Genomic DNA, 24,835 nt, shown 5'->3' on the forward strand with positions numbered 1-24,835 from the left:
CCAAGAAGGCCACACATTTTAGTTAGGTTCTGGCAACAAAACCATTTATTTTGATTTAGGGAAAGGTCACACTTTGGGTTCTGGTCACAGGCAGGATAAAAGGTGGATGTAGCTGACATGATGCCACCCATTGGTTTCTTAAGTCCCATTTTGAGCAACATTGCCATCTTGGTTGCAACCCCCCCTCCCCCCAGATGTGATGAGGAAAGGGTGGGTCTGACTGAAACCGTCTCTCCCTGGGTCATGACTTGTCATTCGCAAGTGGTTAGCTAATGACTTTGCAGTTTCATATCACTGACAATCCTCCATTTTAAAACTAGGAATGACCAAGATTTTCAAATGAAACTTCATCTTCTATTCAGTATGAGTGACTGAGATCATAATAGTCATGTGCCCATGTTTTTATACTGTCTAAATTTTTTATATAACCTTTAACCAAGCCTTCAGGAGCATATCTGAACCAATAACAGGTACCTCTTGTTATCTCTCACAGCGTAAACCAACCCAAACCTAAAACTGAAAGTATTACAAGACAAAATAAACTTTTCTGATTTAAAGCACCAAAGCCACACTTCTTAAAGTAGCTACTGGCATAGATTAGCTGATAATGCAAATTAGCTAGTAGTCTGTGTTGCGTAATTCTAACCTTAAAGGCACATTTACCTTAAATTGCAATGTGGTGCAGTGGATTTGTAATATCATAGGCCAGTCATGTAGCCTTACAGGCCTACAACTACTCAAATCAAACATCAACATGAAACGGCTAAGTCACAGCACGTAGATTTTATCTTTTGTCCAACCCAGTCAAAGTAAAAAAAAAAAGAAAGTCCATTATGATAGAGAGGGGTAAGCAGCCTATCAGGATAAAGCCCACAGTCATTTTAGGAAAATATCTTGCCACTTAAACATAAACATAATCATCGTGAGTGCTGCTGCTAGTTTCTTCAGATGTTTACACAAAAATAGAGTTCCAGCAGACGTGCAGGGCAGGTTCATGTTACTTTGATTTTAAACAGCTATAATGCATATTTGAACACATGCATGATGTGTGGCACAGTCAGGAAGTGGTGATGAAACAACAAAGGTTTGAAAAGGAGAAGTGCGTCTGGCACCGCGCAGACAGTCAGACACACTGAAACTTGACTGGCATGAGGTAAGAACACAACTAGATTTCACATTTTCCACTACATGTTAGCTGGTCGCAAAAGAACGCCAGGTTAGATGTTAAAAGTGCTGCAGTTACATGTAGATGATGAGTCAAACGTGAGGAACTTAAATTACAAGACATATTTCATTTATTTATCTATTTTTAAATTTTATTTACTTATTTACTTCTAATTAATGCTTACATTAAAAGTCAGGTTTCATTGTATATATAATGTGCTTTTTTTATCTTCATGCAAATTATTTTGATCTGAGTGCAAAGGGCCTTCAGCTTGCTCGCTGTAAGGAGGGACTCTGCAGCCAGCGACACGTAGTACACGCAGTCAAAACCTGCCTGTTTTTTTACATTAGGTTTATTTCAGTCGAGTGTCAACTCGATGCACAGACACTCATGTCAGAGATGTATTTGGGATTTTCCTGTAAAACCATGGCTTCACTCAAAATAGAACAGGTGTCAGGTTTGTCCATCACAACCTGACACCAACGCAATGAAGAGTAGAACATGTGACGAACCACCTGTTCATTTGTTTTCAACTGATATTAAATCAGTAAACACTCCGAGGTAAATGGGAATATTGTTAGCGTCCAAACAAATAACCTCAAATAGAGAACCACTTAACTGTGCTGTCGCAGATTGCAAAACTAATACAATAACAGAAAGTCATTTCCTTTGAAATCTTGATCATAATATATTCACAATTTGTTTCTAAATGTCGAAGTAAAATGAAAGTTACTCCGGCCTGTACTTTACTAAGACTACCATTGCTACTACTTTCATGAGAATCAGGAGGCTAAAGGTTAATAATGTTCACGGTGCTCTTGTTTGCTATGTTGTTTATACCAGAAACAAAAAAACAAGTTCACAGTTCCTGTACCCACACAGCTGAGAGGTTTCTAGTGGCTTGGTATAGTGGCGTATCATACTGCCGTTTCTGTGTGGGAACGAGTAACAAAAACAGGAAAGACAACTTAAACTGTTCTTTGAAATCCTGGCAGAGATGTTGAGATAAAATTGAATCCAACTGTTATATTGCAGTGACATCATGACCAACAACATGTCAGTGAACTGCAGTAAAGAGTTCGACCACGTGGATGAAGTGATGAAAGTTTTGGAGCTGGTCTTCTATATTCCTATATTTGTCGTCGGTCTGATTCTCAATATTGCAGCGCTGGCGGTGTTCTGCGGCCTTCTGCGAAAAAAGACTGAATCTGCTATTTCTGCTATCTACATGATAAACTTGGCTTTGATGGACTTGGTTCTCCTGTTGATTCTTCCCTTCAAAATGCATGCCACTAATCACAAGTGGCCCGCCAGCTTCCACGGACTGTGTTCAATTTTGGAAGGGCTTTATTTTTATGGGATATATGGAAGCATATACATCATTATGTGTATAGCTGTAGATAGATGGGTGGCTATCTGTCATCCGTTTAAATCCAAGCAGTTGCGTTCACCCAAAGCAGCTATGGCAACTTGTATAGCCGTGTGGATGCTTGTGTCTGCATCAGTCATTCCAGTCATCTGTAACTTCAGGAAAAGCAAGAGCAACACATTTCATTGTTTCCACGAGTTTTCACCGGAAGGCTGGAAACCTCCCATCATCATCAGTGTGCAGGTGTTTGGGTTCATTGTGCCTGCACTGGTGGTGGTTTTCTGTTCAGTTCAGATCATCTGGACACTTCAGCAGTCTGGTCAGCACAGCCCACAGAGCCGGGCCTGTGTGAAGATCATCTACAGCGGGCTGTGCGCGTTCCTGGTGCCTTTCACTCCGAGCCACCTAGCCATCTTCCTGCAATTTCTGGTGAGAAACTCAAGGCTCATTTTATGCTCATTTTAAGTGTAAAGAAACTGAAACAACAGTCCAAAGCATATCACCTTAGGGTCCATTTAGTAGCTGTCCTTTATCACATTTATTTCAGCAGGTAAACATTTAAAATTTTGATGTTTAAAGTCTCGAACTCCTTATAATCCACTGGGTAGCCTGAATCAGAAAAATATAATGTGTACTGAACCTATTTTATAAAGAAAAAAAAAGCTTATTAATATTTCAGTTAAAAACATTTAACTTTCTGCAGCTTTTTTACTTTGATTTGAGATTTATGTTGAGTAATCATCAGAAAAATTCAGGGGGGGGGGAGGATGCTGCAAATGTTATGACTCAGCAGCGCTTTTTATGTCAGTAGCACATATGATATGACAAAACAAGCCTAAATGGTTGTAACCACTGGGGTATTTGTTGAGGGGTACTTGTGTTTAATTTTGATACTTGCAATAAAATTCTTCTTCAAAAGTTGACGTTATTAGAAATTATTAGAAATTAATTATCAAACTGGAGAGTATGGCAAGTGCGTAAGCATGTGTAAGTACTGCAGATATGCACAGAGAGGATCTTCATAGGAAAATTCACAGATAGGACCTGCGCTTCACACTGCAATGCTACCTCTGCTACAAACCAAAAGTGTCACACATGATTCTTTGATGGTAAACTAATGTTTCCTTAACACACATACTTGCAGGTGCATCAAGGAGCATTTCAGGACTGTGGCACCAAGGCCAATCTCAGCCTGTTCATACAGATTGCTATGTGCCTGTCAAACATCACCTGCTGTCTGGACGCCATGTGCTACTACTTTATTGCCCATGAAGTGAGGAACACCAGACACAGCTTAAGGATGTCAATACTGAGCCAAAGGAGAGCCACCAACAGCACTTCTGAACGGGAGAGAGGCGAGTCAAGTTGAGACAAAAACTGTCCCTAGAGGATCACTGATGTGATGTTATGTTGTGTTAATATAGCAAAACGAGGCTAAAACCTTGTTTTGTATCAGAGCAGTAAAGCTGGAGACAAGTCAATAGTGGACCCAATAGCTGATAAGCATAGTGTCACGCACTAAAAGTAATTAACCTGCTCGTAAGGAAGCAGGTCAGAGTGTAATCTAAATTAACCACACAGCTGAATGCAAGGCTGTATGATCTGATCCAGCAGCAGGAAGCCAGTAGGCACCTCTCTAACCTCAAAGCGCTCTAATGCGTTAAATGAAGGCTGCAAAACAACCCATGAACTAAAAAGCCACAGTCTGACATGCTTTAAAAAATCATTAAAAGCATGAAAAGGTCACTCAAACCTGCAAACCAACAATGAGTGAGAAAGTGACAGGGACAGGCAGCATGACTCATTTTAAAGAACTAAAAACTGATACTGGCGGGCAGTTCAAAAATGCCTTTGTGATATTATCTAGGACTGAAATCAAACATGCACAAAGACGGCTCTTATTAGTCAGAATTCTCATCAAAGACAAAATAGATTAATTGTTTCAGACTAAACGAATTTAACAGATGCATAATTATTTTTTTTATATTCAAAAAAGGTAGCTAACCGTAATAATAAGCATATTTTAGTCGTGAATCTCTAATCTATGAAATGCAGATTTACATAAAAAGTAAACAAAACGAAATTATGCCAATATATCTAATTAATTACAATTCAAATATGCATATTTCCTTGATGAGTACACAGATGAATCAGGGTTTATAAATCACATCCACAGGTATGCATTAAACATATGAAACTAAAAACGAAACATTAGCAATAATTTCAGTGGTTCATTTCATTTTTTAAAACATTAAATAATACAATGGATCCTAAATGGTTGTAAAAAATTCTCACTGCAAAATAAGTAACAATATCATCTATATTTATTAAATAATAATTAAATGTAAATGTTTAATCAGAAATACAGCAACAGTCAAATATAGAAATAAACACGGCCTGAGGAAGAGTAGAGAGGATTTTTTTGTGCGTTGTTAATAGATTTTGCATTCATTTTCTGTCTTTTAAATCTCATAAATTATACTAAAAAAATATAATATAAAAAAAATATTAAAAGTGACATTATTATAAGAGAGGACTAAAGCATTTATGATTATTGCATTAAGTGATCTGTTTATAGTTTTGCAGATGAAAAGATACTTCGTATGCTTTTTTTGCTTTGTTTATAAACTGATATTGTTAGCTGTAGCATTTCATATTTAGCTGTACTGAACTTTGTATTTTATTTTTAGATTGCAACCTTAGGTGCATAATAGTTTTATTGAAATGTTTAAAAACCGTAAGTATGTAGTCCCGGCCATGCGTAGGTCACTGCTGAAAGAACTGTTTTCATATTACTGTTTGGGTTTATCTGAATGCTGTCACATGAAAAGTCAAATGGAAAGCTGCTTATGAAGCACACAGAGCTGTCGCTGACCATATGTTGCCGATGTTGAAGGGTCATTTTGTGTTTTATGACAGCGTGCCTCACTTGTGGCTTAACCGTACCATAATGTTGTATTTAATGTATATATCTTTCATAAAAATGTGTGAAAAGCTCTCTTTGAAACCATCATATGCTGGTTTCATTGCATTACCTGCATATTGAAACTTTATTTTATTATAATTTAAGTTTCTGCATTTTGTACTCAATTGTATTTTTACTTGTAAAATACTTTTGTGATCCCTGCATCTTGAGCCAACCCACGGAGTTTGTCGGTCTGGGCTGTTTTCCTTTTCTTCATAAGTTTAAAGTCAAAATAAAAACAATGTGAAGACAAAAACAAAAAGGATTTATGAGTGAATATTATGAATATTTATCCTAAATATTTAATTAATGAAATGCAGCCGGAAACTAAACTTTTACCTAAATATTGCATTTTTGTAACTATAGTAACTGCTGAATATTTAAAAATGTACACTATTAAATGAGACATTGTAAAGTAGGCTGATCAAATCACAAAAGTATTACTCATCAGTTTTGAAGGGAAATAACCTGAACAGATTATGATGTTTAATTGATAACAAAGCTGCAGATGAAAACTTTCAGATATTATCACTGTATTTTTGTTCCATTTCGGTGAGAATGCCACAAAGGCAGTGTAATGCTGTGTTGGTTCTCCTACTTTTATCAGTACTGTTCAGCCAATCTCCAATTGATCTAACCCACAGCCTACACAGTGATTATGAGCCACCGAAACTGTTGGTGAAGAACATTCAAAACATGACCAAGAAAGTTTGATAATTTATTCTCAAAGCAGCAAGATTTTACAAGAAAAATTGACTGTACAGCGAAATACAGTACCCAAGACAGTGAAATATGACAACAGATCACAGATCTCTCTCTCTCAACAGAATCAGATTTACTCCAACTTATACATCAGAAAGACAGCCCAAAATCTTTTCCTTTTTTAAGCTGGGACGAAACATCAGAGAACATTATAATGCCAAGATAGGAAAGATTGGGAAATGGCAAGAGCTGAAGACAACAGGCAAATCTGAGTGAAGAGGAGGAAGAGCAAGACAACGTGAGTTTTTAGCCTTTGATATCATCTACAGTAAGTGATCTAGACTATAAAGCGTTCTTTATAAATAATTCATATGTCCTTAAAACCAAGCTTGTAGCATCCCTGACTGCAGACTTTGGTTCCTTCTGTCCTTCTACAGCACTGCTACTAATTACAGTCTAAAGCCGTTTATATCCAAGGAGTAGGAAAGTGTGAGAAGAACAAAACTAAAAGGCAAACAAGAAAGAAATGATCATCCACAAAACAAGTTGATCTCAGATAAAAATCTATGCATGTAACAATATGAAATTAAGAAGAAAATCAATGTACAGTATATATTGCTTAGTCAAAGTTATATACACCACTCATTATGATATCAACCAGCAAAGTAATATCTTAACTACATGAGGTATGTTTCGCCATTTTCCGACATTCAAAACAACAACAAAAAAAGTAACTAAAAATAACTTAATTGAAAAAATACGAGGACAAGTATAAAAATGAAATGAAATCAAGTCCATTGATGTAAATGTCACAAACTTACATGCACAGGTTAACACGTTCTGCACGACATGACAAGCTACAGATATATCGAAACAAATCTATAACATTATCCAGGAATCCGTTTAAATTAAAAAGACATTAACATAGTACACGGACGTTTCAAAAAAATAAAAGCATAAACAAAAACATTCCAACTGGATCTGAAACTAAAACTACGAGACAAACGCTTGCTCTTAAAGTGCAGTTTAACGCTTAAGGAATTCAAGAGGTATGGTTTAAATTGGCTTCAGTGTTGGATGGCTGTGATTTCCACCTCAGATTTAGAACCGGTCGCAGATCACAGTCTCGACCACAAAAGTGTTCTCAAAGTGGCGGATGCTGTGACAATTCTTGGTCTCACGCCTCTCAATACCTGGAAGAGGAAAACACGACGCATTTAGAAAATCTGTTCAGAATCGAAAGCGGACATTTGTTCACATGCTTTCTCAAGCTACTCTGCCTACAACATCCATTTTGAATCAGCAGAAGCCATCCCCACAAATCACGTCCATATATGTACGCAGGGGGAAGTTTGTTGCATCATTTCTGAAGCTCTAAACCCAATCAAAGGCAGCGACGACACAGATATCACTCATCCGAATCACAAACACCTCCACAGAGTGTGTGGATGTGTCCACTGCACTACAAGTGACTCACATAGCAGGAAGTTCCCAGGCTGAGCCCACACAAACACACACACACACACAATAATATTCAGGCTCACAAGCTGGTACAGCAGCATGTTACACTGCAGACGCACTGTCTCAAGTGTTCAAAGGAAGACCCTATATGGTCCCCGTTGATATTTGCTTTTCTGTCACTCTCTCTTTACTCCTACACACCAACTCTGGACACTGGATTCCCTGTGACTCAGTGGAGGAACATTTTCCTCCTCAGGTACAGAATTTACAGCAAACCAGCACACGTCACTTGACTCAACATCTGACAAGAGCTGGTGTGAAAAAGAGGGTGACGAAAAGCGGAAGCAATCCTGCACATGTCACTACATTATTTAACATTTCATATATACTCCGAACAGACTGGAAAAGGAAGTGAATATGTCAACTCACGTTGGCGCTGGCTGCGGCGTCTGAGGCGGTAAGTTTCTCTGCCGTAACAGAGCCTGTGAATGAAAGGGCCCAGCTGCCTCATGTTCCTCACCCTCCCCGTCACCATCATCTCCTCCTGGATGATGTACGTCTGAGGAAGGTACGTCCCTCTCTGTGGCAAAGAGACAAAAATGAATCACTCGACTGATCGGTCTGTGGGAGGAACGCTGCCAACAGGAAAGTGGGAACACACTGTCCTTCACTCTCAGACAGCCATTTATCTCTTACAACCACAAGTGGCATTAACAGCTAATCCACTGCGTGTCTCACCTTGACATTGACGAGCAGCTCCCACAGGTTGCGTGGTGGCATCACTAAGGTTGTGTTCAGCTCGGTGATGTAGCATTTGTCCAGTGCGATGTCGTGATAAGCTGTAAGGCCCTGGAACAGAGAAAGAGAGAAATCGTGTTATGCCTTAATCAAACGCTTACAAACAAGTGTAATGAGAGGAAAAAACACGCAAAGACAAACACCTACCCTCTGAAAGTCGTGGATGATATCGGCGGGATCGCTGCCACCAAAACGTGGCACGGGTACGCTGATCTGCTCGTAGTTGTCTTCAAGGTAGATGCCGACGTTTTCCTCGAGTTCTTGCCGCCCCCTCAGAGGAGCATACACAGAGTCCTCAAAGATAACCCGACAATGGAACAAACTGTCTTCTGGGATCTGCTAATGGGATGCAACAGAGCTGTGTCAGCATATGACGTTTACTTTCAGCTGTGTGATTTTTACCCACTGTGTTCAGGATGTTATTTAAGAAAAGAGGGGTAATTGCTGACTAACCTGAGGTATATAGTAGTGGCGATAGATAAAGACAGACGCCAACACCAGTCCTATCAAGAAAACTGCCAGGCCCAAGGCAAGGCAGCACAGGCCGGTTGGAAAAGGCTTCTTTGGCCTGACTGGGTGAACCGACTGCCCCTGTAAAAAGAAAAAGCAGACTGGTTAGAGTTCAGATCTTAGATCTTAACCTACATCCTGGTTCTTTTCATAGTAGTGTGTGAAAGTTTTTAAGAGTAGTTTAAATGATGCACTGCAACTCTGAATTTGCTTTGTGCAGTGTGAAATATTTGTATCTAATCCTATCACACTCACACTGCTTTACTTTCATACCCAAAAGCCAAATTTGTAACAGAGTTAATTTTGAAAAGAAGCAAGTGCCAAGTTGAGATCTGGTAGACGTACGATGGACATGAATAAAGCACGCCAGATGCCCACCCACAGTCTCTCAGTCAATCTGCTGCCTCTCCCTACTACTGTTGCTATGGTGAGCGGAAGCATGCTCTGACGAAGATGCTGGCACGTGGCCGTCTGGGTCTATTCTTAGAGGCCTACTTCCACGCTCCATATTTGCAGATATTAAGTCTTAACTCCCTTGGTGGGAGTTAAAAATGAGGACAGTTGCGTAGAGCAGGAGTCCCTCAGAGGCGGGCGTATTAATAGATCTACACACATTGGCTCTGACGCCTAGCCTGCCATAGCAGCCAATGGAAATCCACACAGCCTTTCACATCCTTCTGTTGACGTAACGAGCATTGGTAAAATATGTCTGCAGAAGTGATAGGTGCGTCATCTGTGCAGTGTGCTAGGGGGGGGAAAAAGACGAGAAGCTTTATGTGAACATCCATTATGTGCCAAATATCTAATTATGTTCAACTCTGGGGATGAAGTCCAGAAAGGAGGCTAAGAAAAGCTGGTGACAGATCTGACTTCCCACTCAGCTAACGCAGGTACAAGCCGTTCTGCAAACCCCACTTTACACAAGCAAGGAAAAAAAATCAGTGTTTGAGAAACTACATCTATGTAGTTAAATTACATGTTTGAGAACTGGAGACTGAAAGTGTTGCAGAACTGAAATTGAGACAGAACTAAACTCCTCAATTTTTTTGAAATAAACTCTGAATTTTCCAAGTTTTATCTCCTCTAATATATTCATCGAAAGCAGGAGCTATAAAACAGCTAGGTCAAACCGAGACTGACTTTTTATACTGCTAGTTTCGGGAGGGTTAAGCTGCCTTTACACACACACTTTGCTGCTTGATTACTACCGCTCATTCTCATCTGCTCTCCGGCACTACCTGCAGGACACACGTGGTATAACACCGTGACATTACAGACTAGTGCAGTATCCACATCTGACAGCTCTATTGTTTCCTCACAGCGACAAAAGAATAAACAAGCCCAAGGCTATCTGTACGCTGACAGCGAGAAGCCTGAGATTTTTATCTTATACATGCACACTTTATGAACAACTTGGTAAAATGATGTCCTCTTTCTGCCAATTGCCCACATGTATACAGGACTGCCTCTTCTGCAGTGTGCCTCCTAGCTGTGGCTAAACAAGGTGATGTAATACCAACATCCCATAGGTGGGATTGCATTGCAATGCTGGGGCTGTTCCCTTGTTGTAATATTAATGCACAATAAAACTTTTTTAGGCTCAGAAACACTACCACTGCCTTTATTAACCTTTAAGCTTGTAGATAAGGGTGTAATTATATTTTTTAAGAAAACAAATGCAATATCTAACTTTAAGCAGTCACTGGCTTTTCTTTATAATCATGTTAATCACATAAAATCCAATCCCATTAAATGCCATGATGCATGGACAAGGAAAGCGAAACTAATTATATCAAACTTTATTTTTTTGTAAGCTATAGCCTATGCAGAAATAAAAATCTACTTATGCTATAACGAGACAAAAGACAAATGCCGCAGCATGAAACAAAGACAAAGTGTGCAAACTCACGTGAGCCTGAGGTATAATGATCTTGTCCTCATCGTTGTCTTTTTCGGGCTTCTGCGCCGACACTGGCTGGAAAGTGATCTTCACCATGTTTGTTTGCTCAGTGTGTGCTTGCTTTGTCTCCTGTCTGATTCAGTGCGCTGGTTTCGTCCACCGGACCGGGAAGATTATATAGCGCCGGACCAGGCTCGCCCCCGGGCCTCGGTGACCTCACAAGAGCGTCTTCTCTGACGAACAAGCAGTGTGTGGGTCTCAGGGAAAAGCCGCCTCGCCGCTGTCAAAATAAGAGCCGCTATCGGTCTTCGACTTTTAGAAAAACGCTAAAAATAACAGACTGTGAGCTTAGTTGCTTCCTGGTGAATATAATTAAACATTTAAAGCGGCTTTAGTGGAAAAAATGCTAAATTTACCTCGATTTTGAGGATATTTGGCTACCAAGTGCCCTTATTTTGAAGACAAGCGCCCAATATGGAAGTGCTTTCCGTATTTTATTTAAAGCTGAATCTTCTATTCTCAATGTTCTCAACACTACCATCCGGAAATATTGTGATGTTTCAAACTGGCTGATCCAGCTACTACACTGCAATAAAGTTATCAATAGGTCAGCACTACTTAGTAGTAAGAGAGATAATGCTGCTCAGATGTCCATAGGCTCATCAATGCATATATAATATTTTACAAGGTGTATTACTTGGTTAATATGCCATATAATCTAATTTATATGAATGTGGTCACAAAATGTACTTTGTAAGACAGATTAAGAATCTATAATACGATTCTAATATACAGTAACAGTTACTAATATATAGTAACATTAAATTATTCATTTCTTTCTAGTGAACATCACAAGAAATATGCTAATCAGTAATATATGCACATTTTTTACAGCCATGGTGTACACACAGCTCTCATCTCCTTGCCTCAGTAATCATTACAGCATCTATGAGTCACTACAGACATAAGACTTGCAGCAATGAATTAGACAATATAGGAAATTTGAGCTGATAGTTAGTGATAGAAGCGTGTCCTTAAAGGGTTACAACCCACACCACAGCAAAGTGAAGTCCTAATGCAATAGGGATGATCTACTCTCCACAGTGTCATCACTGTTTTCTGGTCTTGATAACTTTTAAAGAGGTTCCAGGCGCTTTACACATAAGAGTGGTCCATATTCTCCGGGACCCATCTAGTACTATAGATGGGGTGATGCCTCACAAGCTCCAAAAGACATGAATGTGTGGACTGGCAAACATACGGTCTATAGCCCTAGGAGCTGTGGCTCAAGTGGCAGAGTGAACCCCAAATTGATGCTGATCTGAATGTGTGTAAAATTTTAGAAAAAGCACATACAGAAAAGCATAGTATGGATGTGTATACGTGAGACTGAGTGAATGAGACTTGTAGTAGAAAGCACTATGAGTGCTCAATTTGAGTAAAAAGGTGGCTTTGAGGCGATTGTTATGATTTAGCACTATATAAATAAGTGTTTACTTCTTCCCACTCCCTTTCAACATGTAAATTAATCAGAACGGTAGCAATATTGAAATGTATTGATTTTTTTGTATAGTATTTTTTTTCTCTCTTATTTTCTTTTCTATATGTACCTGTATATTGTTTACATGTTTGAAATAAATTACCAATCAATCAATCAATCAATCAATCAATCAATCAATAAATAAAACTGAATTTAATATAAGTAACATGTTTACCAAAATTGATTGAATGTGGTCAAAAGCTATTGAAACTATTTTCTTTCACCCACTACAAACTAAAACCTTCAGAGTTGTTGACATTACCTTTGCAGCCTCTTTGTCCATATTTTGCACTCTTATGTCTGCATGCTGCTCCATGGTTAAGACATCGTGTGTGACACAATTTAAAGTGACCACATGTGTTGGGGGGTCGTTGCTCGTTCAACAATTCACATGCAAATGAACCCACTGCACACAGTGCATTCCCCACCCCACCCAGTTTCCTCCACTCTGTGCTCACTGCTGCTGGGATCGCCCCGGCCATCTGTCCCACTGACGGCCTCTAACGGCTCTTTGGATTACACACCAACTAACCAACCTCCAGTCTGGTCGGCTCCTGGCAGCGCCTGCAAAAACATGGCCCCCATCAGCAGCAGCACACACGGCCTGGACAGAGTGGATGATTGCGGTGGGGTCAGACCTGACAGAAAGGTAAGATCCCATGTGAGGATTCAGAGCTACTTTGAACTGGGGGAAAAACAACTCAGTTTTCCTTACTGTTGTAGATAAGAAAACCTCTGGTTGAGAAGAAAAGAAGGGCTCGCATCAATGAAAGTTTACAAGAACTCAGAGTCCTTATCGCCGACGAAGACGTAAGTTGCTGTTGTTTATGTAGCGCCATTGCTCAACAGCAATTAAACTGATGAGTGTGTTGTGGCTAAGCTAGCTTGTGTTCCTGATGTTTGTTGCTGCAGTTACAGTCAAAGATGGAGAATGCCGAAGTGCTGGAGATGACAGTGAAACGAGTGGAAGGCACTCTTCAAAGGCGTGCTCAAGGTAAACCGTACATATAAACCTTATTTAACTTTATTTACTTGAGTGTACAGTATTAACCATAAGCTTAATTTTAAAAAAAAGAGACATATAAACAGTAATACAATTTACAAATCATTCTTCCGCCAAGTAATATAGTTCTTTATAACTAGTAAAACTACTGATTAATTCATTGCTCTTGGCGGATTAATATTTTAATCAACTGTACTGTGGCCGCCACAGGTGCGCTTCGACCGTGGCGCAGCCAATCAGAGCACAGAGTGTCTGTTAGTAATTACACGTTAGAAACTAAGGTTTAACGGTCGTTTCCATCTGTCTGTCCACAGAAGCAGACGCTGTACACCGGGAGGCCTGTGAGCGTTTCGCTGCCGGATACATCCAGTGTATGCACGACGTTCACACATTTGTGTCCTACTACCCGGGGATTGACCCAACAGTGGCAGCGGAGCTGTTGAAGCACCTTCTGGAGGGTATGCCACTTAACAACAACGAGTACCACCGAGTGATGCTCCCGGACATCGTAGCGGACAGCCCTTGCTATAGCAGCACTTGGTCCCTGTCTGAGAGCATTCACACAGCCCTGGTGTCCCCGGCACCCTCCACCACCTCCAGCGACGACCTCTGCTCTGACCTGGATGAGACCGACTCAGAGCAAAGCCAGGTTTCTTCTTCTGAGGAGGCAGACGGTCAAGAAGCGTTGCCCTGCCTAACTTGCTCTAAAGCTCTGTGGAGACCATGGTAGACAATTTAAGGTGGAATAGGAGTTTGGGTTTTTTTGTCGAAACAATAGCTTGGGTTAGAAATAGGCCAACACTGCCTGAATGGGCATCAGATAAACTCTTCGTAAAGATATTCTAATATATCTTTACAGAGCTTAGTGACCTTGTTTGGGCCTGCTGACTTATGTAAATATGTACTTGTTCAATATAACTGCTGTATAGAAAGTAGACCCCCACCAGAAATGCACTAATATGAGTGTGTGTAAATTATTTCCTAATTAGGATCTGTTGAAAATTCTATTTATACATGTCAGTTGACTGCTAGTAGGCTACCTCATCTAAGTTAAGCTAAAACTTTTAAATAAATATTTTAGGGGAAAAAAAAAGACTTGTACTCCATTTGTGCAGCAGACTCTTCAGGAGAAAAAAAAACCTCATTTCACACACAAGAATCCCACTAACCACCCACCCACGGCTGTTTCCAAGATATTTGTTATTACTCTGCAATTGTGGACCATTTGTGTGCACAGGCGCTCCAAGATCCCTTAGCACGTCGTAGGCATTTGTGAGGTGTGAAATGAGTAATCCACTCACTCCCTCCTTATATAGTCCTGGTTGAGAACTTGACAAATGGAATTTATAACTCTGCTCGACTCGTTTTTTAAATAACGTGGGCACATAACCTGCACAGTCATGACTCTGGAATAAGTTTGGCTTTGTATTGCGCTGTGATATCCACAAACTCATCTTTTTCTTTCTTTCTTTCTTTTTGCAAGTTTGGAGTGGTGCACAAGCCTGTGGAAGTGAACATAATTTTAGGCCTGTGAAATCTAAGCATGTCATCTCGTAGCAGTGGGTTAGGCTGCCATTGCTGCTGACTTTCACAGCTCGCTTGATGTCAGACATCACTTCTGTGGTCTCAGTGAGAGCCACAGACAGTGTTCTGCATCTGCACCACCTAGCTCCTACTGCTAGGCATGAATAAGAAAAGCCAGCAATCCTAAAACAAGTCTATTCATATGCCACGTGGAGTGTGAGTCACGTCTTTACACCCCACCCCCGACTTAATAGGGGACACTGGTGAAATGAGAAGAAAAGGACTAATACACTGTGCATTGAATAGTGGAGCATTCTCCTATTTAGCAGATAGAGTAGTAATTATACATCGAGGTAATGCAATCAGGTAAGATTTCGATCTGCTTTTGTTGTTCTTTGTAATCCCCCTTGCTAGAAACAAGATCGACACACTGTTATAATAAATATCAAACGGTGTTACCATACGATAAAGTTAGAAGGCCTATATTTTAAACTTTAAGCATTATAGTTATAGTTGTTTATTTATGTATAATATCACCTTTTTATTTATGTAAAAAGGTGATATTTCGTTTTAAACCCAGCTGTGACCACTTAAATTAATAACAAGCTTTCTCGAGTGCAAGAAAGCACAAGTAAATTATCATAATTCAAATTATAAACTACTAAATGACGACCCATACATCCTTGTTTTGGTCCTATTATTTGCTAAACTTGATGTAGTCCGCTGTGTTGTGACCAGACCGTATTAAAATATCACCGTATTAAAATATCACCGAAGGTATAGCTGTCCGGGGGGGGGATGTTCTTTCTTTTTCTTTTTTTTAAGCATGTTCGCACCTCACGCTCAGTTTGAAGTAAGTATGAAGGTGTGAACAAGGGTCGCTTTGATCAGGAGGATCTGCGCAGAAGTCTGTTGTTTCGGTGGTTGGACAGACAGACATTTGCATTGCGAAGGTAAAAGTGACGACAGAGAGAAGCATGAGTCTTTTTACTTTAACATTTAAATATGTATAAGACAGGCGGCAGCAGGGGCGTTCCCAGGATTTTTAAATGGTGTGGCACAAGGGGGAACCCATAATAAGGCAAAGAGGGGAGGGCACAGGTAGTCAGATTATTTAATCAGAGTTAAAAATCAGTGTAGGAATATGCTGTACAAAACATGGGGCATGATTTCCATCCGACTTAAGTAGCTTAACAGTGAAGATATAGTATAACAAAAATATAGTTAACTAAATGTGTTCATTGTGTGGAATGACACTTTGCAGAATTATATTAAAGCCTTACTTATTTTGCAGATAAATCATATGAAGTACAAGACAAAACATTTGTATCCAAAATAAAACTGTACTTTATTCAAGTAAATATATCAGGTTACTTTGCTATCCATATATTCATCCAGGGATTTGGGGCACTAAGATTAACAGAATTGTAATTAAACTGCATTTAGGGCTCTGCAGACACTGTTGAGAAAAACTGTAACAAGCTAAGTTTAAGATGTCGGAACATTCTTTTTTTTTTTTTTTTTTTTCCAGTCTGCAGAAATCATCCCGTCTCTTCCTTATTCGTCGTTGTTGGACTGGCAAAGAAGGTGCACGACACACTTTGCTTTAAGTTATGCAACATTTTATTTTGAGAAAAGTTAGCAAACATAGTGGAATCATTTCCTTTAAAAAATAAGAAAAACAAAAATAAAAATGTGTATGTCAGTGTCTGTTTGAAGACCACCCCCCCCCCAAAAAACTTGAACAAAAATGTTCAAGTTCCCAAAGAGACTCAAACAACAGTGTAGGCTTCAAAGTGAAAAAACTCTTCAGCCACCTGACGTCCAAGCTGCTTTGTAACAGTGAAATTACCCTAAAGTCAGCCTGAAGTGTTTGTTCTGAACAGTAACGAGCTTCAGTCTGTTCCTCTCCTTGTTTATGATTGCAACATCAGACCACGTCGAGCGTCATGCAGCACACTTCAAAACTGGGGAAAACCACAATAATCTCTTTACAATAACCACCCACCCTAAACATGCAGCTTTTCAGTTTTACTTTTCAGTTTGTGATGAGCGGCTTTCCTAGTGTTGATTATGGAATTCACATTTTCAAAATAGAGCTTATAATAAATAATATTAATTCTTTTGGTCCAGTTTGCTTTTTAAACTTTTTTTTTTAATACTATAACTTAAAAACACATTGACTCATTTATAGAGAAACAGTTATCAGTTATTTTATGTAAAAATATAGCCTATACATATGCCTAGAGTCAGAGAGTGTTGCAAACACCAACACAAGCTTTGAAATATATTAAAAAAAAAAAAAAATCTTTAAAGTGAGTGTCACAGCTGAAAAACAAAAATGCTGCATTTCATCAGAAACAGATGAAAGGAAATCTGCTGAATGAAAAAAATAATAATCTAGAGCTGCTTTTAGTGACGTGTCACCAAATGACAGAAGTGTAAAAAGTTTGAAATGAGCTTTTTTTTTTTTTAAAGTATGACATTATGTGAATCAGTGTAGCATATGTGCCTCACACCCCCACCCCCAACTCAGTGCAAACTTAAATCAACTCCATCACTTGATCAGCAATGCTTGTACTACATTGGACATCTTTCCCCTCTATGTTTAACAGCTGAGATCCCCCAATTGAATACAGGCATCAGCAGAATGAATATCAGACCCACAGGAGTCTCATTTACATTCTTCTTTATCCAACCCAATGGGAAGAAATATACAATTTAAGATTCAAAAAGTTACCTTAGTATCAGATTTCTTTCAACTATAAATACTAAACTGCAAAGTGCACTTGTGCTCATTTGGTGTCTGATGTGTATGAATGACAGAAGTGTCGTTGCAACTCGGGGAAACGCCACGAAATACTGAATTCATCAAACACCACAGAGCCACCGAGAGCAGCCCCCAGCTGACTGATGTTTGTTTGACCTCTGTGGTGGTGCCTGGCATGCGAGCACACTTTCTCTTTCCCTTTATTGGGCTCAGCATCTGGTAATCAAGTCTATATAAAAACCATTAAGAGCCGCACGTGGCAACATGCTACAAAAGGGATGACGTAACAAACAGGCGCAGTCTTAGAGACCAGCAATTCCTCAAGCAACAACACAGTGAACAATTAAAAAGTAGATTAAAATATAATGTAATGAATCTACTACACATGTTCACATTCTACAAAAATCTGGACTGTTTTATCCAGTTTTCTTGCTGGCACCTACACAAGAAGAACTCACAGAACAGCAAGAGAGAAACAGTAAGAGCACATTTAAAACTGGTCCCTCTTCAAAGGCTGTAAGCCAGTGGCTAACAAAGTCACTCTGGACACTTTGAGAAGCTTATTGTGCCGCCGTCTGTGTTTGACAGTCGGAGGCCGAAGGAGAGCCGTGGCAGGATATTCCGGCGGTCTCAGATTCATCGAGGTCTTGGTACGGCTGATCCTGTACCGCCGTCGCTGCCTCTAAGGCGTCATCACACCAGGAGCACATCTGGAAAAAACATGTTCAGGTGTAAATGAGGCATTATGTTTACATTAACAGTGGATATCTGAACTGGAAGGGGTATTCAATTCTACCTTGATATCTATGGCTTTGGGTAAACCTCCCTTCTTGATCCAGGGGTGAACCTCGATCAGCTCCTTCTTCTGCTCTTCAGAGAAGCGCGGTTGGCTCTTCTGCAGCTGCCTCAGTTTCTCTTTGTCTTCTCTCAGCACCTTTTCAATATCACTGCAGACACATTGAAACGCACAGACACGGTCACGATTCAGCTCACACGTGTGACAAATGCTCAGATAAACAACACTGGAAGCTTCGATTTGCATGCTTATGTTGCACTTTTGGATAATTTATTACTTTTATGTTCGAACAAAGTTTCGCTGCCAGGCTCCTCACACCCAACACAGCAGATCTCTTTTGTTGTGAGGATTCCATCTAGTGGTCAAAAGTCTTACTACAACCATCAGGGTTGGAGCTTCTGTGTCATGATTACAGATTGCAGTTTCTCTTTTCCTCCACATTTACAAACACTGAACACAAAAAGTTTCCGTGCTCCCTCTTACACAGAGATGATGCAACACAACAGGAAGATGAACATTTGCTACCACAGTTAAGGGAGTGTGTGGTAGATGCATAAAGAGTCTGAGTATATCAAGTGATGCTGCCTGAAAAGGGTTCATTGAAAGTATCGCATCTTCTTTCTCTGGAAGATGTGGTAGTCAGTCAGCATCCCAGTAGAAGCCTTGTAGACTAGCACTAATCTAATCCTATTAGAATAAGGATGCCAGAATTTATATTGAATATTTTCTGGGCAGTGGGCCTTTTCTGTAATTTAACACATTTATTTATTTGTACTGACAGATTTCTTGCATTTAAATGGTAAATGGCCTGTATTTGTATAGCGCTTTACTTAGTCCCTAAGGACCCCAAAGCGCTTTACACTACATTCAGTCATTCACACACACATTCACACACTGGTGATGGCAAGCTACAGTGGGGCAAAAAAGTATTTAGTCAGCCACCGATTGTGCAAGTTCCCCCACTTAAAATGATGACAGAGGTCAGTAATTTGCACCAGAGGTACACTTCAACTGTGAGAGACAGAATGTGAAAAAAAAATCCATGAATCCACATGGTAGGATTTGTAAAGAATTTATTCGTAAATTAGGGTGGAAAATAAGTATTTGGTCACCTCAAACAAGGAAAATCTCTGGCTCTCACAGACCTGTAACGTCTTCTGTAAGACGCTTTTCTGTCCCCCACTCGTTACCTGTATGAATGGCACCTGTTTGAACTCATCATCTGTATAAAAGACACCTGTCCACAGCCTCAAACAGTCAGACTCCAAACTCCGCCATGGCCAAGACCAAAGAGCTTTCGAAGGACACCAGGAAAAGTATTGTAGACCTGCACCAGACTGGGAAGAGTGAATCTATAATAGGCAAGCAGCTTGGTGTGAAAAAATCAACTGTGGGAGCAATCATCAGAAAATGGAAGACATACAAGACCACTGATAATCTCCCTCGATCTGGGGCTCCACGCAAGATCTCATCCCGTGGGGTCAAAATGATCATGAGAACGGTGAGCAAAGATCCCAGAACCACACGGGGGGACCTGGTGAATGACCTGCAGAGAGCTGGGACCAAAGTAACAAAGGTCACCATCAGTAACACACTACAACGGCAGGGAATCAAATCCCGCAGTGCCAGACGTGTTCCGCTGCTGAAGCCAGTGCATGTCCAGGCCCGTCTGAAGTTTGCCAGAGAGCACATGGATGATACAGCAGAGGATTGGGAGAATGTCATGTGGTCAGATGAAACCAAAGTAGAACTTTTTGGTATAAACTCAACTCGTCGTGTTTGGAGGAAGAAGAATACTGAGTTGCATCCCAAGAACACCATACCTACTGTGAAGCATGGGGGTGGAAACATCATGCTATGGGGCTGTTTTTCTGCCAAGGGGACAGGACGACTGATTCGTGTTAAGGACAGAATGAATGGGGCCATGTATCGTGAGATTTTGAGCCAAAACCTCCTTCCATCAGTGAGAACTTTGAAGATGAAACGAGGCTGGGTCTTCCAACATGACAATGATCCAAAACACACCGCCCGGGCAACAAAGGAGTGGCTCCGTAAGAAGCATTTGAAAGTCCTGGAGTGGCCTAGCCAGTCTCCAGACCTCAACCCCATAGAAAATCTGTGGCGGGAGTTGAAAGTCCGTGTTGCTCGGCGACAGCCCCAAAACATCACTGCTCTCGAGAAGATCTGCATGGAGGAATGGGCCAAAATACTACTGTGTGTGCAAACCTGGTAAAGACCTATAGTAAACGTTTGACCTCTGTTATTGCCAACAAAGGTTATGTTACAAAGAATTGAGTTGTATTTTTGTTATTGACCAAATACTTATTTTCCACCCTGATTTACGAATAAATTCTTTACAAATCCTACCATGTGAATTCATGGATTTTTTTTTCACATTCTGTCTCTCACAGTTGAAGTGTACCTCTGGTGCAAATTACTGACCTCTGTCATCATTTTAGGTGGGGGAACTTGCACAATCGGTGGCTGACTAAATACTTTTTTGCTCCACCGTACACTGTAGCCACAGCTGCCCTGGGGCACACTGAGGCGAGGCTGCCGGACACTGGCGCCACCGGGCCCTCTGACCACCACCAGACAGCATCATCATACGACAGCATCATTTCTTCATCGTGCAGGAAAAAAAGGAGTCTCACTGTTGACATTGCACTTCTTTTTATATTAAATGGGATTAAATGTGTAGTTAAACATCTATTCAGCCAGTGGTTCACCTGAGATCAAAGCTAGCTAGTGATGAATGTAAAGCAGTTTTACAGGGTGGGTTAAAACTGCGCATACGCTTTCCAATGGTGGGGACTCGGTTAAACATGTTAAACAGTCTTTTAGCAAGCTGTTGCCTTCAGGCATCCCACACCAAGTTTCCTGCACACGCACACAGCCTTATCACTAGTGCATTACTGAGGAACCTTCCATTACAAACAGATGGTGAATAACTACCACACCACAGTGTCTACAGGGCCATTTATCCTACTCCTCACTGGCTGAGCCCCATTCTCCCACTCACTGCGAGGCCAGCTGATAGGTCATCATGACCTTCTCATCTGTGTTAGCCATGAGCAGCCACAGCGGGTCCTGCAGTACATACTTTGTGATATGGTCGCTCTGCTCCATTCTGCCGCGTCTTCCATCTCTGCCGCTCATATGACCTTTGACCTTCTGGCTGTGCAGCGATGAGTCCACACTGCCAAAGTATTTGCTACTGTTGGTGCTTTCTGAGAGGAGCCAAAGAGCAGAGTATTGTTAGAGGCCAAGTAAGTTGATGATCATATGACAAATTATGTAGTTTTAAAAGCTTTCCATTGGCCTACCTAATAACAGGACATTTATCATTGAGGGGACAATGCTTATTTTACACAGGCTAAATATTAATTTCGCAGAGTTTTGGAAACCTTTCACTTCCTACCTCTACCACGCTCACTCTGTACTGTGTGGTTCTCTTTAATGATGAGATTTCTCAGTTCAGTTCTTGACACTTGGCTATACAAAGTCATCACAGCATTTCCATCTCCTGCTCTTTAAACATCAGCGGTTCTTTTTCTCAAGTCTAAACTGATTTTATTTTTTTTTAGCAGGATGCTTTCTCAAGTGACAACTCGAACCCTCGCTGAAGTTTTTATACTGTGTGTAAATTGAAAGAAAACCCTCAGTTTTTAACTTGATTTTGTTAGCTTTGCAAAGTAAGAAGTTAAAGCACATCATTCCACAGCTGTTGTTTACATTATGGATCAATAAAAGGTCAGCTTTTCAGGTGGGCTAATAATACTAACTCTGGTAATTTTTGTCTTTCTTTTGAAATAATTCTGTTATTGTATGCAAACAGAAATAATTTATGCTTTCTAAAGAACGCTACTGCGTTTAGAAATGTTAAACATTGCTTGCTCTGTTAAAAAAAAAAAAAAAAAAACTTGGACAAAAACTTCAAACCTGTATAGCAATCACAAGTTAAAACACATGGTTATAACTGTAGGACTACCTGAGACTCTGCTGGCTGACGTCCTGCCCTCAGATGTCCCGCTATTCGAAGTGCCGCTGGCTGACGTTCTGTAGCCCATGGACCCTGAGGTGGCTGAGCCGGTGCCCGAAAAGGAGTCCTCTTGGAGGATAATGTTCAGCATGTCACTGGATGAAGAGTTGGCATCGCTGTTGTTAGCGTCACATTGCGAGCTTGTCTGCAAAAACAAATATTGAAGGAACACCACATCAGAGGAGCAGGATTCAGGTCCTCACACTGAAGCATTCATTACACTCGCAGACGCCGTTTCTCTTGCCGTTTTACATCCTGCCTCAGATTTTAAAGACTCACCTGGGAGCATGTTTCTGCTTAATCATAAAAAACTGTCATTCTCAGCAAACACTCGTTGGTTCACAAGGACCGAGGAGACCAGTGTAGTTGATTTAAATTAGATACATGATCCTGATCCTTTTCCAGCTAATTTAAAGTGAGGGAAGTCAATAATTCATGAATGCAATATGTATATTATAATTAGAAAAGCATTTGCAAAATACAGAAGATGGCTGCAAACCACTTTTCCTTTCTTCATTATATCATCTCGGTACAATACAAACGACAATACCCCCTTCCACATGTTTAATTGTGAATCAGGTTCCCACAGCTGTGGAGGTCATGCTAAAATCAGTGTATGTGCAATGGAAAAAATACGAAGGTGAACCATTTAGAAGTAGCTGCATCAGTTTAAGCGTGGTCTGATCTTCATCAAAGTAACAATTCTGAAAAATGCATTTTTTTTAAAGGACTAACACACAAATTAGTGTATCGTCTTCAGTAATATGAAGCACATAGTTCAAACACCCACAGTATAGTAGACCCATGGGCTACAGGCTTTAAAAACCCCACTGGAGATATCCAATCCAGTAAGTCAAACCACACTGCATTGAATCGCACTTGTTATTAATCTCTGTCTCTCTTCCACAGCATGTTTTCTATCCTGTCTTCCTTCTCTCACCCCAACCGGTTGCAGCAGATGCCCGCCCCTCCCTGAGCCCGGTCCTGCGGAGGTTTCTTCCTGTTAAAAGGGAGTTTTTCCTTCCCACTGTCGCCAAAGAGCTTGCTCACAGGGCGTCATATGATTGTTGGGTTTTTCTCTGTATGTATTATTGTAGGGCGACTGTTGTTGTGATTTGGCGCTGTGTAAATAAAATTGAATTGAATTGACTTATTTAAAAAGGTGAGAGATGAAGGATGGGATCTGCAGCAGGACGCCAGCGGAAGCTGATCTTACCGTGTGCCTCGACTTGTCAATATGACACTCTATAATGCTTTTTTTGAACTGAGGAAAGTTAGGTTGAATTGCTTGGGGGAGAACATACACGCTATGTGCGCTGTACGGTAGAAAAAAGATCATGATTTGAGTTTTTCTGGGCCTGGAAATAAACCCACTGCAGAATAACTACAAATAGAGAAAAATCTGTCCAGTATCCAGTCAGACCCCAGAGACACAGTTAAATGAACTCAAGAGAGCGCTTCACTTCAGACATCTTGTGAATCTGGCTAAGCTGAGGAAGAGAAGTCCAAAATTTGGCAGAAAAATATGCTCTTCAACCCACAGCTACCAAAAACATTTGAAGTTTCTTCTGCCAGAGCATTTCTGACCAGTTAAACATAGCATTTTGGGTTATTTTCCTTCTAGCACAACAAATACTTAATGGCTGTGTTGATTGAAAAACAGAGAAAACTTAAATTGTTCGTGTTTTGGTGTTTGTAATGGTCAGTTAAATAAAGATCAGTTCTCATTTTATAACCAATTATTAAAACTGGATTATTCCAAAGGTGCACATACAGAATACTATCCTGTAATTAACTTCCTCAAGAGGGCACGTGCCTCCAGGTTTTATTATGCTTCTTAGGCGGTTTTCATTGTCATGCTTCAGCTAAAAATCAGCGTCTACTGAACAAGCAATAATAATACTCATAAGTCATGAAAAGGAAAACAGTAACTGGAACAGTTGACATGGAATCGGGAAGAAATGGGATTTGAAAAGTGCGGAGGTTTTACGATGATTTGCCTACCTCGTTGCTGAAAGCACTCAGCCTAGAGCACACTTTATCCCAAGACAAACGCTCACAGAAACAGGCTGTACCCCCGAAATACAACGGTCCTGGAGGACCAAGGAGACTGAGAGATGGCTAAAGGGTGTAAGGAATAATAACATGATTAACACACCCTGGGCCACATTTAATCGGAGGAGTTTTTACAATAGCAAAACAGAAGTTATTTAGTGGAAATAATTTTGGATAAAATCACTGTCATAACGCCATTAAAGCCCACAAACTGAGATGCATATATAGTGAACTT

General features: G+C 40.3%; 4 protein-coding genes across 10 annotated transcripts in view; 2 read left to right on the forward strand and 2 right to left on the reverse strand.

The window, feature by feature from the left end:
- Window positions 1-1,112: 1,112 nt before the first annotated feature.
- Window positions 1,113-5,711, forward strand: LOC101486835 (G-protein coupled receptor 55). The gene is made up of 3 exons (XM_004542694.3): window positions 1,113-1,153; window positions 2,201-2,963; window positions 3,679-5,711. The coding sequence occupies exons 1-3, from the start codon at window positions 1,149-1,151 to the stop codon at window positions 3,901-3,903; spliced, it is 993 nt and encodes a 330-aa protein (XP_004542751.1). The 5' UTR covers window positions 1,113-1,148; the 3' UTR covers window positions 3,904-5,711.
- Window positions 5,712-6,204: 493 nt separating this feature from the next.
- On the reverse strand, window positions 6,205-12,784 carry itm2cb (integral membrane protein 2Cb). Of its 2 annotated transcripts, none has more exons than XM_004542693.4 (7): window positions 12,673-12,784; window positions 10,880-11,150; window positions 8,914-9,051; window positions 8,608-8,796; window positions 8,401-8,511; window positions 8,092-8,242; window positions 6,205-7,394 (listed from the first exon to the last, which is right to left on the reverse strand). In XM_004542693.4, the coding sequence occupies exons 2-7, from the start codon at window positions 10,964-10,966 to the stop codon at window positions 7,303-7,305; spliced, it is 768 nt and encodes a 255-aa protein (XP_004542750.1). In that variant the 5' UTR covers window positions 10,967-11,150; window positions 12,673-12,784; the 3' UTR covers window positions 6,205-7,302. The 2 variants fall into 2 exon arrangements, with proteins under 2 accessions (XP_004542750.1, XP_004542749.1); XM_004542692.4 differs by having other exon boundaries at window positions 8,608-8,799; window positions 12,673-12,780.
- Window positions 12,785-12,852: 68 nt separating this feature from the next.
- hes6 (hes family bHLH transcription factor 6) lies at window positions 12,853-14,565 on the forward strand. Its single transcript, XM_004542691.2, has 4 exons — window positions 12,853-13,059; window positions 13,134-13,220; window positions 13,323-13,404; window positions 13,728-14,565. The coding sequence occupies exons 1-4, from the start codon at window positions 12,985-12,987 to the stop codon at window positions 14,141-14,143; spliced, it is 660 nt and encodes a 219-aa protein (XP_004542748.2). The 5' UTR covers window positions 12,853-12,984; the 3' UTR covers window positions 14,144-14,565.
- Window positions 14,566-16,035: 1,470 nt separating this feature from the next.
- The window catches only part of per2 (period circadian clock 2), a 35,583-nt gene continuing 26,783 nt past the window's right edge, over window positions 16,036-24,835 (reverse strand). For 5 of the 6 annotated variants that reach the window (XM_012916824.5, XM_004542689.6, XM_012916822.5 and 2 more), the window contains 5 exons: window positions 24,550-24,666; window positions 22,495-22,690; window positions 21,607-21,733; window positions 18,504-18,654; window positions 16,036-18,417 (listed from right to left, as the gene is read on the reverse strand). In XM_012916824.5, the coding sequence (XP_012772278.3) occupies window positions 18,268-18,417; window positions 18,504-18,654; window positions 21,607-21,733; window positions 22,495-22,690; window positions 24,550-24,666 (741 nt within the window). In that variant the 3' untranslated portion in view covers window positions 16,036-18,267. The remainder of the gene's footprint in view (window positions 18,418-18,503; window positions 18,655-21,606; window positions 21,734-22,494; window positions 22,691-24,549; window positions 24,667-24,835) is intronic. The other variant, XM_012916823.5, reaches the window with a different exon arrangement.

The sequence above is a fragment of the Maylandia zebra genome, linkage group LG18 (assembly GCF_041146795.1).
Source record: "Maylandia zebra isolate NMK-2024a linkage group LG18, Mzebra_GT3a, whole genome shotgun sequence".
Classification (NCBI taxonomy): domain Eukaryota; kingdom Metazoa; phylum Chordata; class Actinopteri; order Cichliformes; family Cichlidae; genus Maylandia; species Maylandia zebra.

Excerpts from the sequence above, each read along its gene's own strand:
- LOC101486835 (XM_004542694.3), top strand. Across the intron at positions 2,964-3,678 it reads CCATCTTCCTGCAATTTCTG|GTGCATCAAGGAGCATTTCA; the intron begins GTGAGAAACTCA and ends ACATACTTGCAG.
- itm2cb (XM_004542692.4), bottom strand. The coding sequence starts at position 10,966 with ATGGTGAAGATCACTTTCCAGCCAGTGTCGGCGCAGAAGCCCGAAAAA. Across the intron at positions 9,052-10,879 it reads TCATTATACCTCAGGCTCAC|GGGCAGTCGGTTCACCCAGT; the intron begins GTGAGTTTGCAC and ends TTCTTTTTACAG. Across the intron at positions 8,512-8,607 it reads TCATCCACGACTTTCAGAGG|GGCCTTACAGCTTATCACGA; the intron begins GTAGGTGTTTGT and ends TCTCTGTTCCAG.
- hes6 (XM_004542691.2), top strand. The coding sequence starts at position 12,985 with ATGGCCCCCATCAGCAGCAGCACACACGGCCTGGACAGAGTGGATGAT. Across the intron at positions 13,060-13,133 it reads GGGTCAGACCTGACAGAAAG|ATAAGAAAACCTCTGGTTGA; the intron begins GTAAGATCCCAT and ends TTACTGTTGTAG. Across the intron at positions 13,221-13,322 it reads TCCTTATCGCCGACGAAGAC|TTACAGTCAAAGATGGAGAA; the intron begins GTAAGTTGCTGT and ends TTGTTGCTGCAG.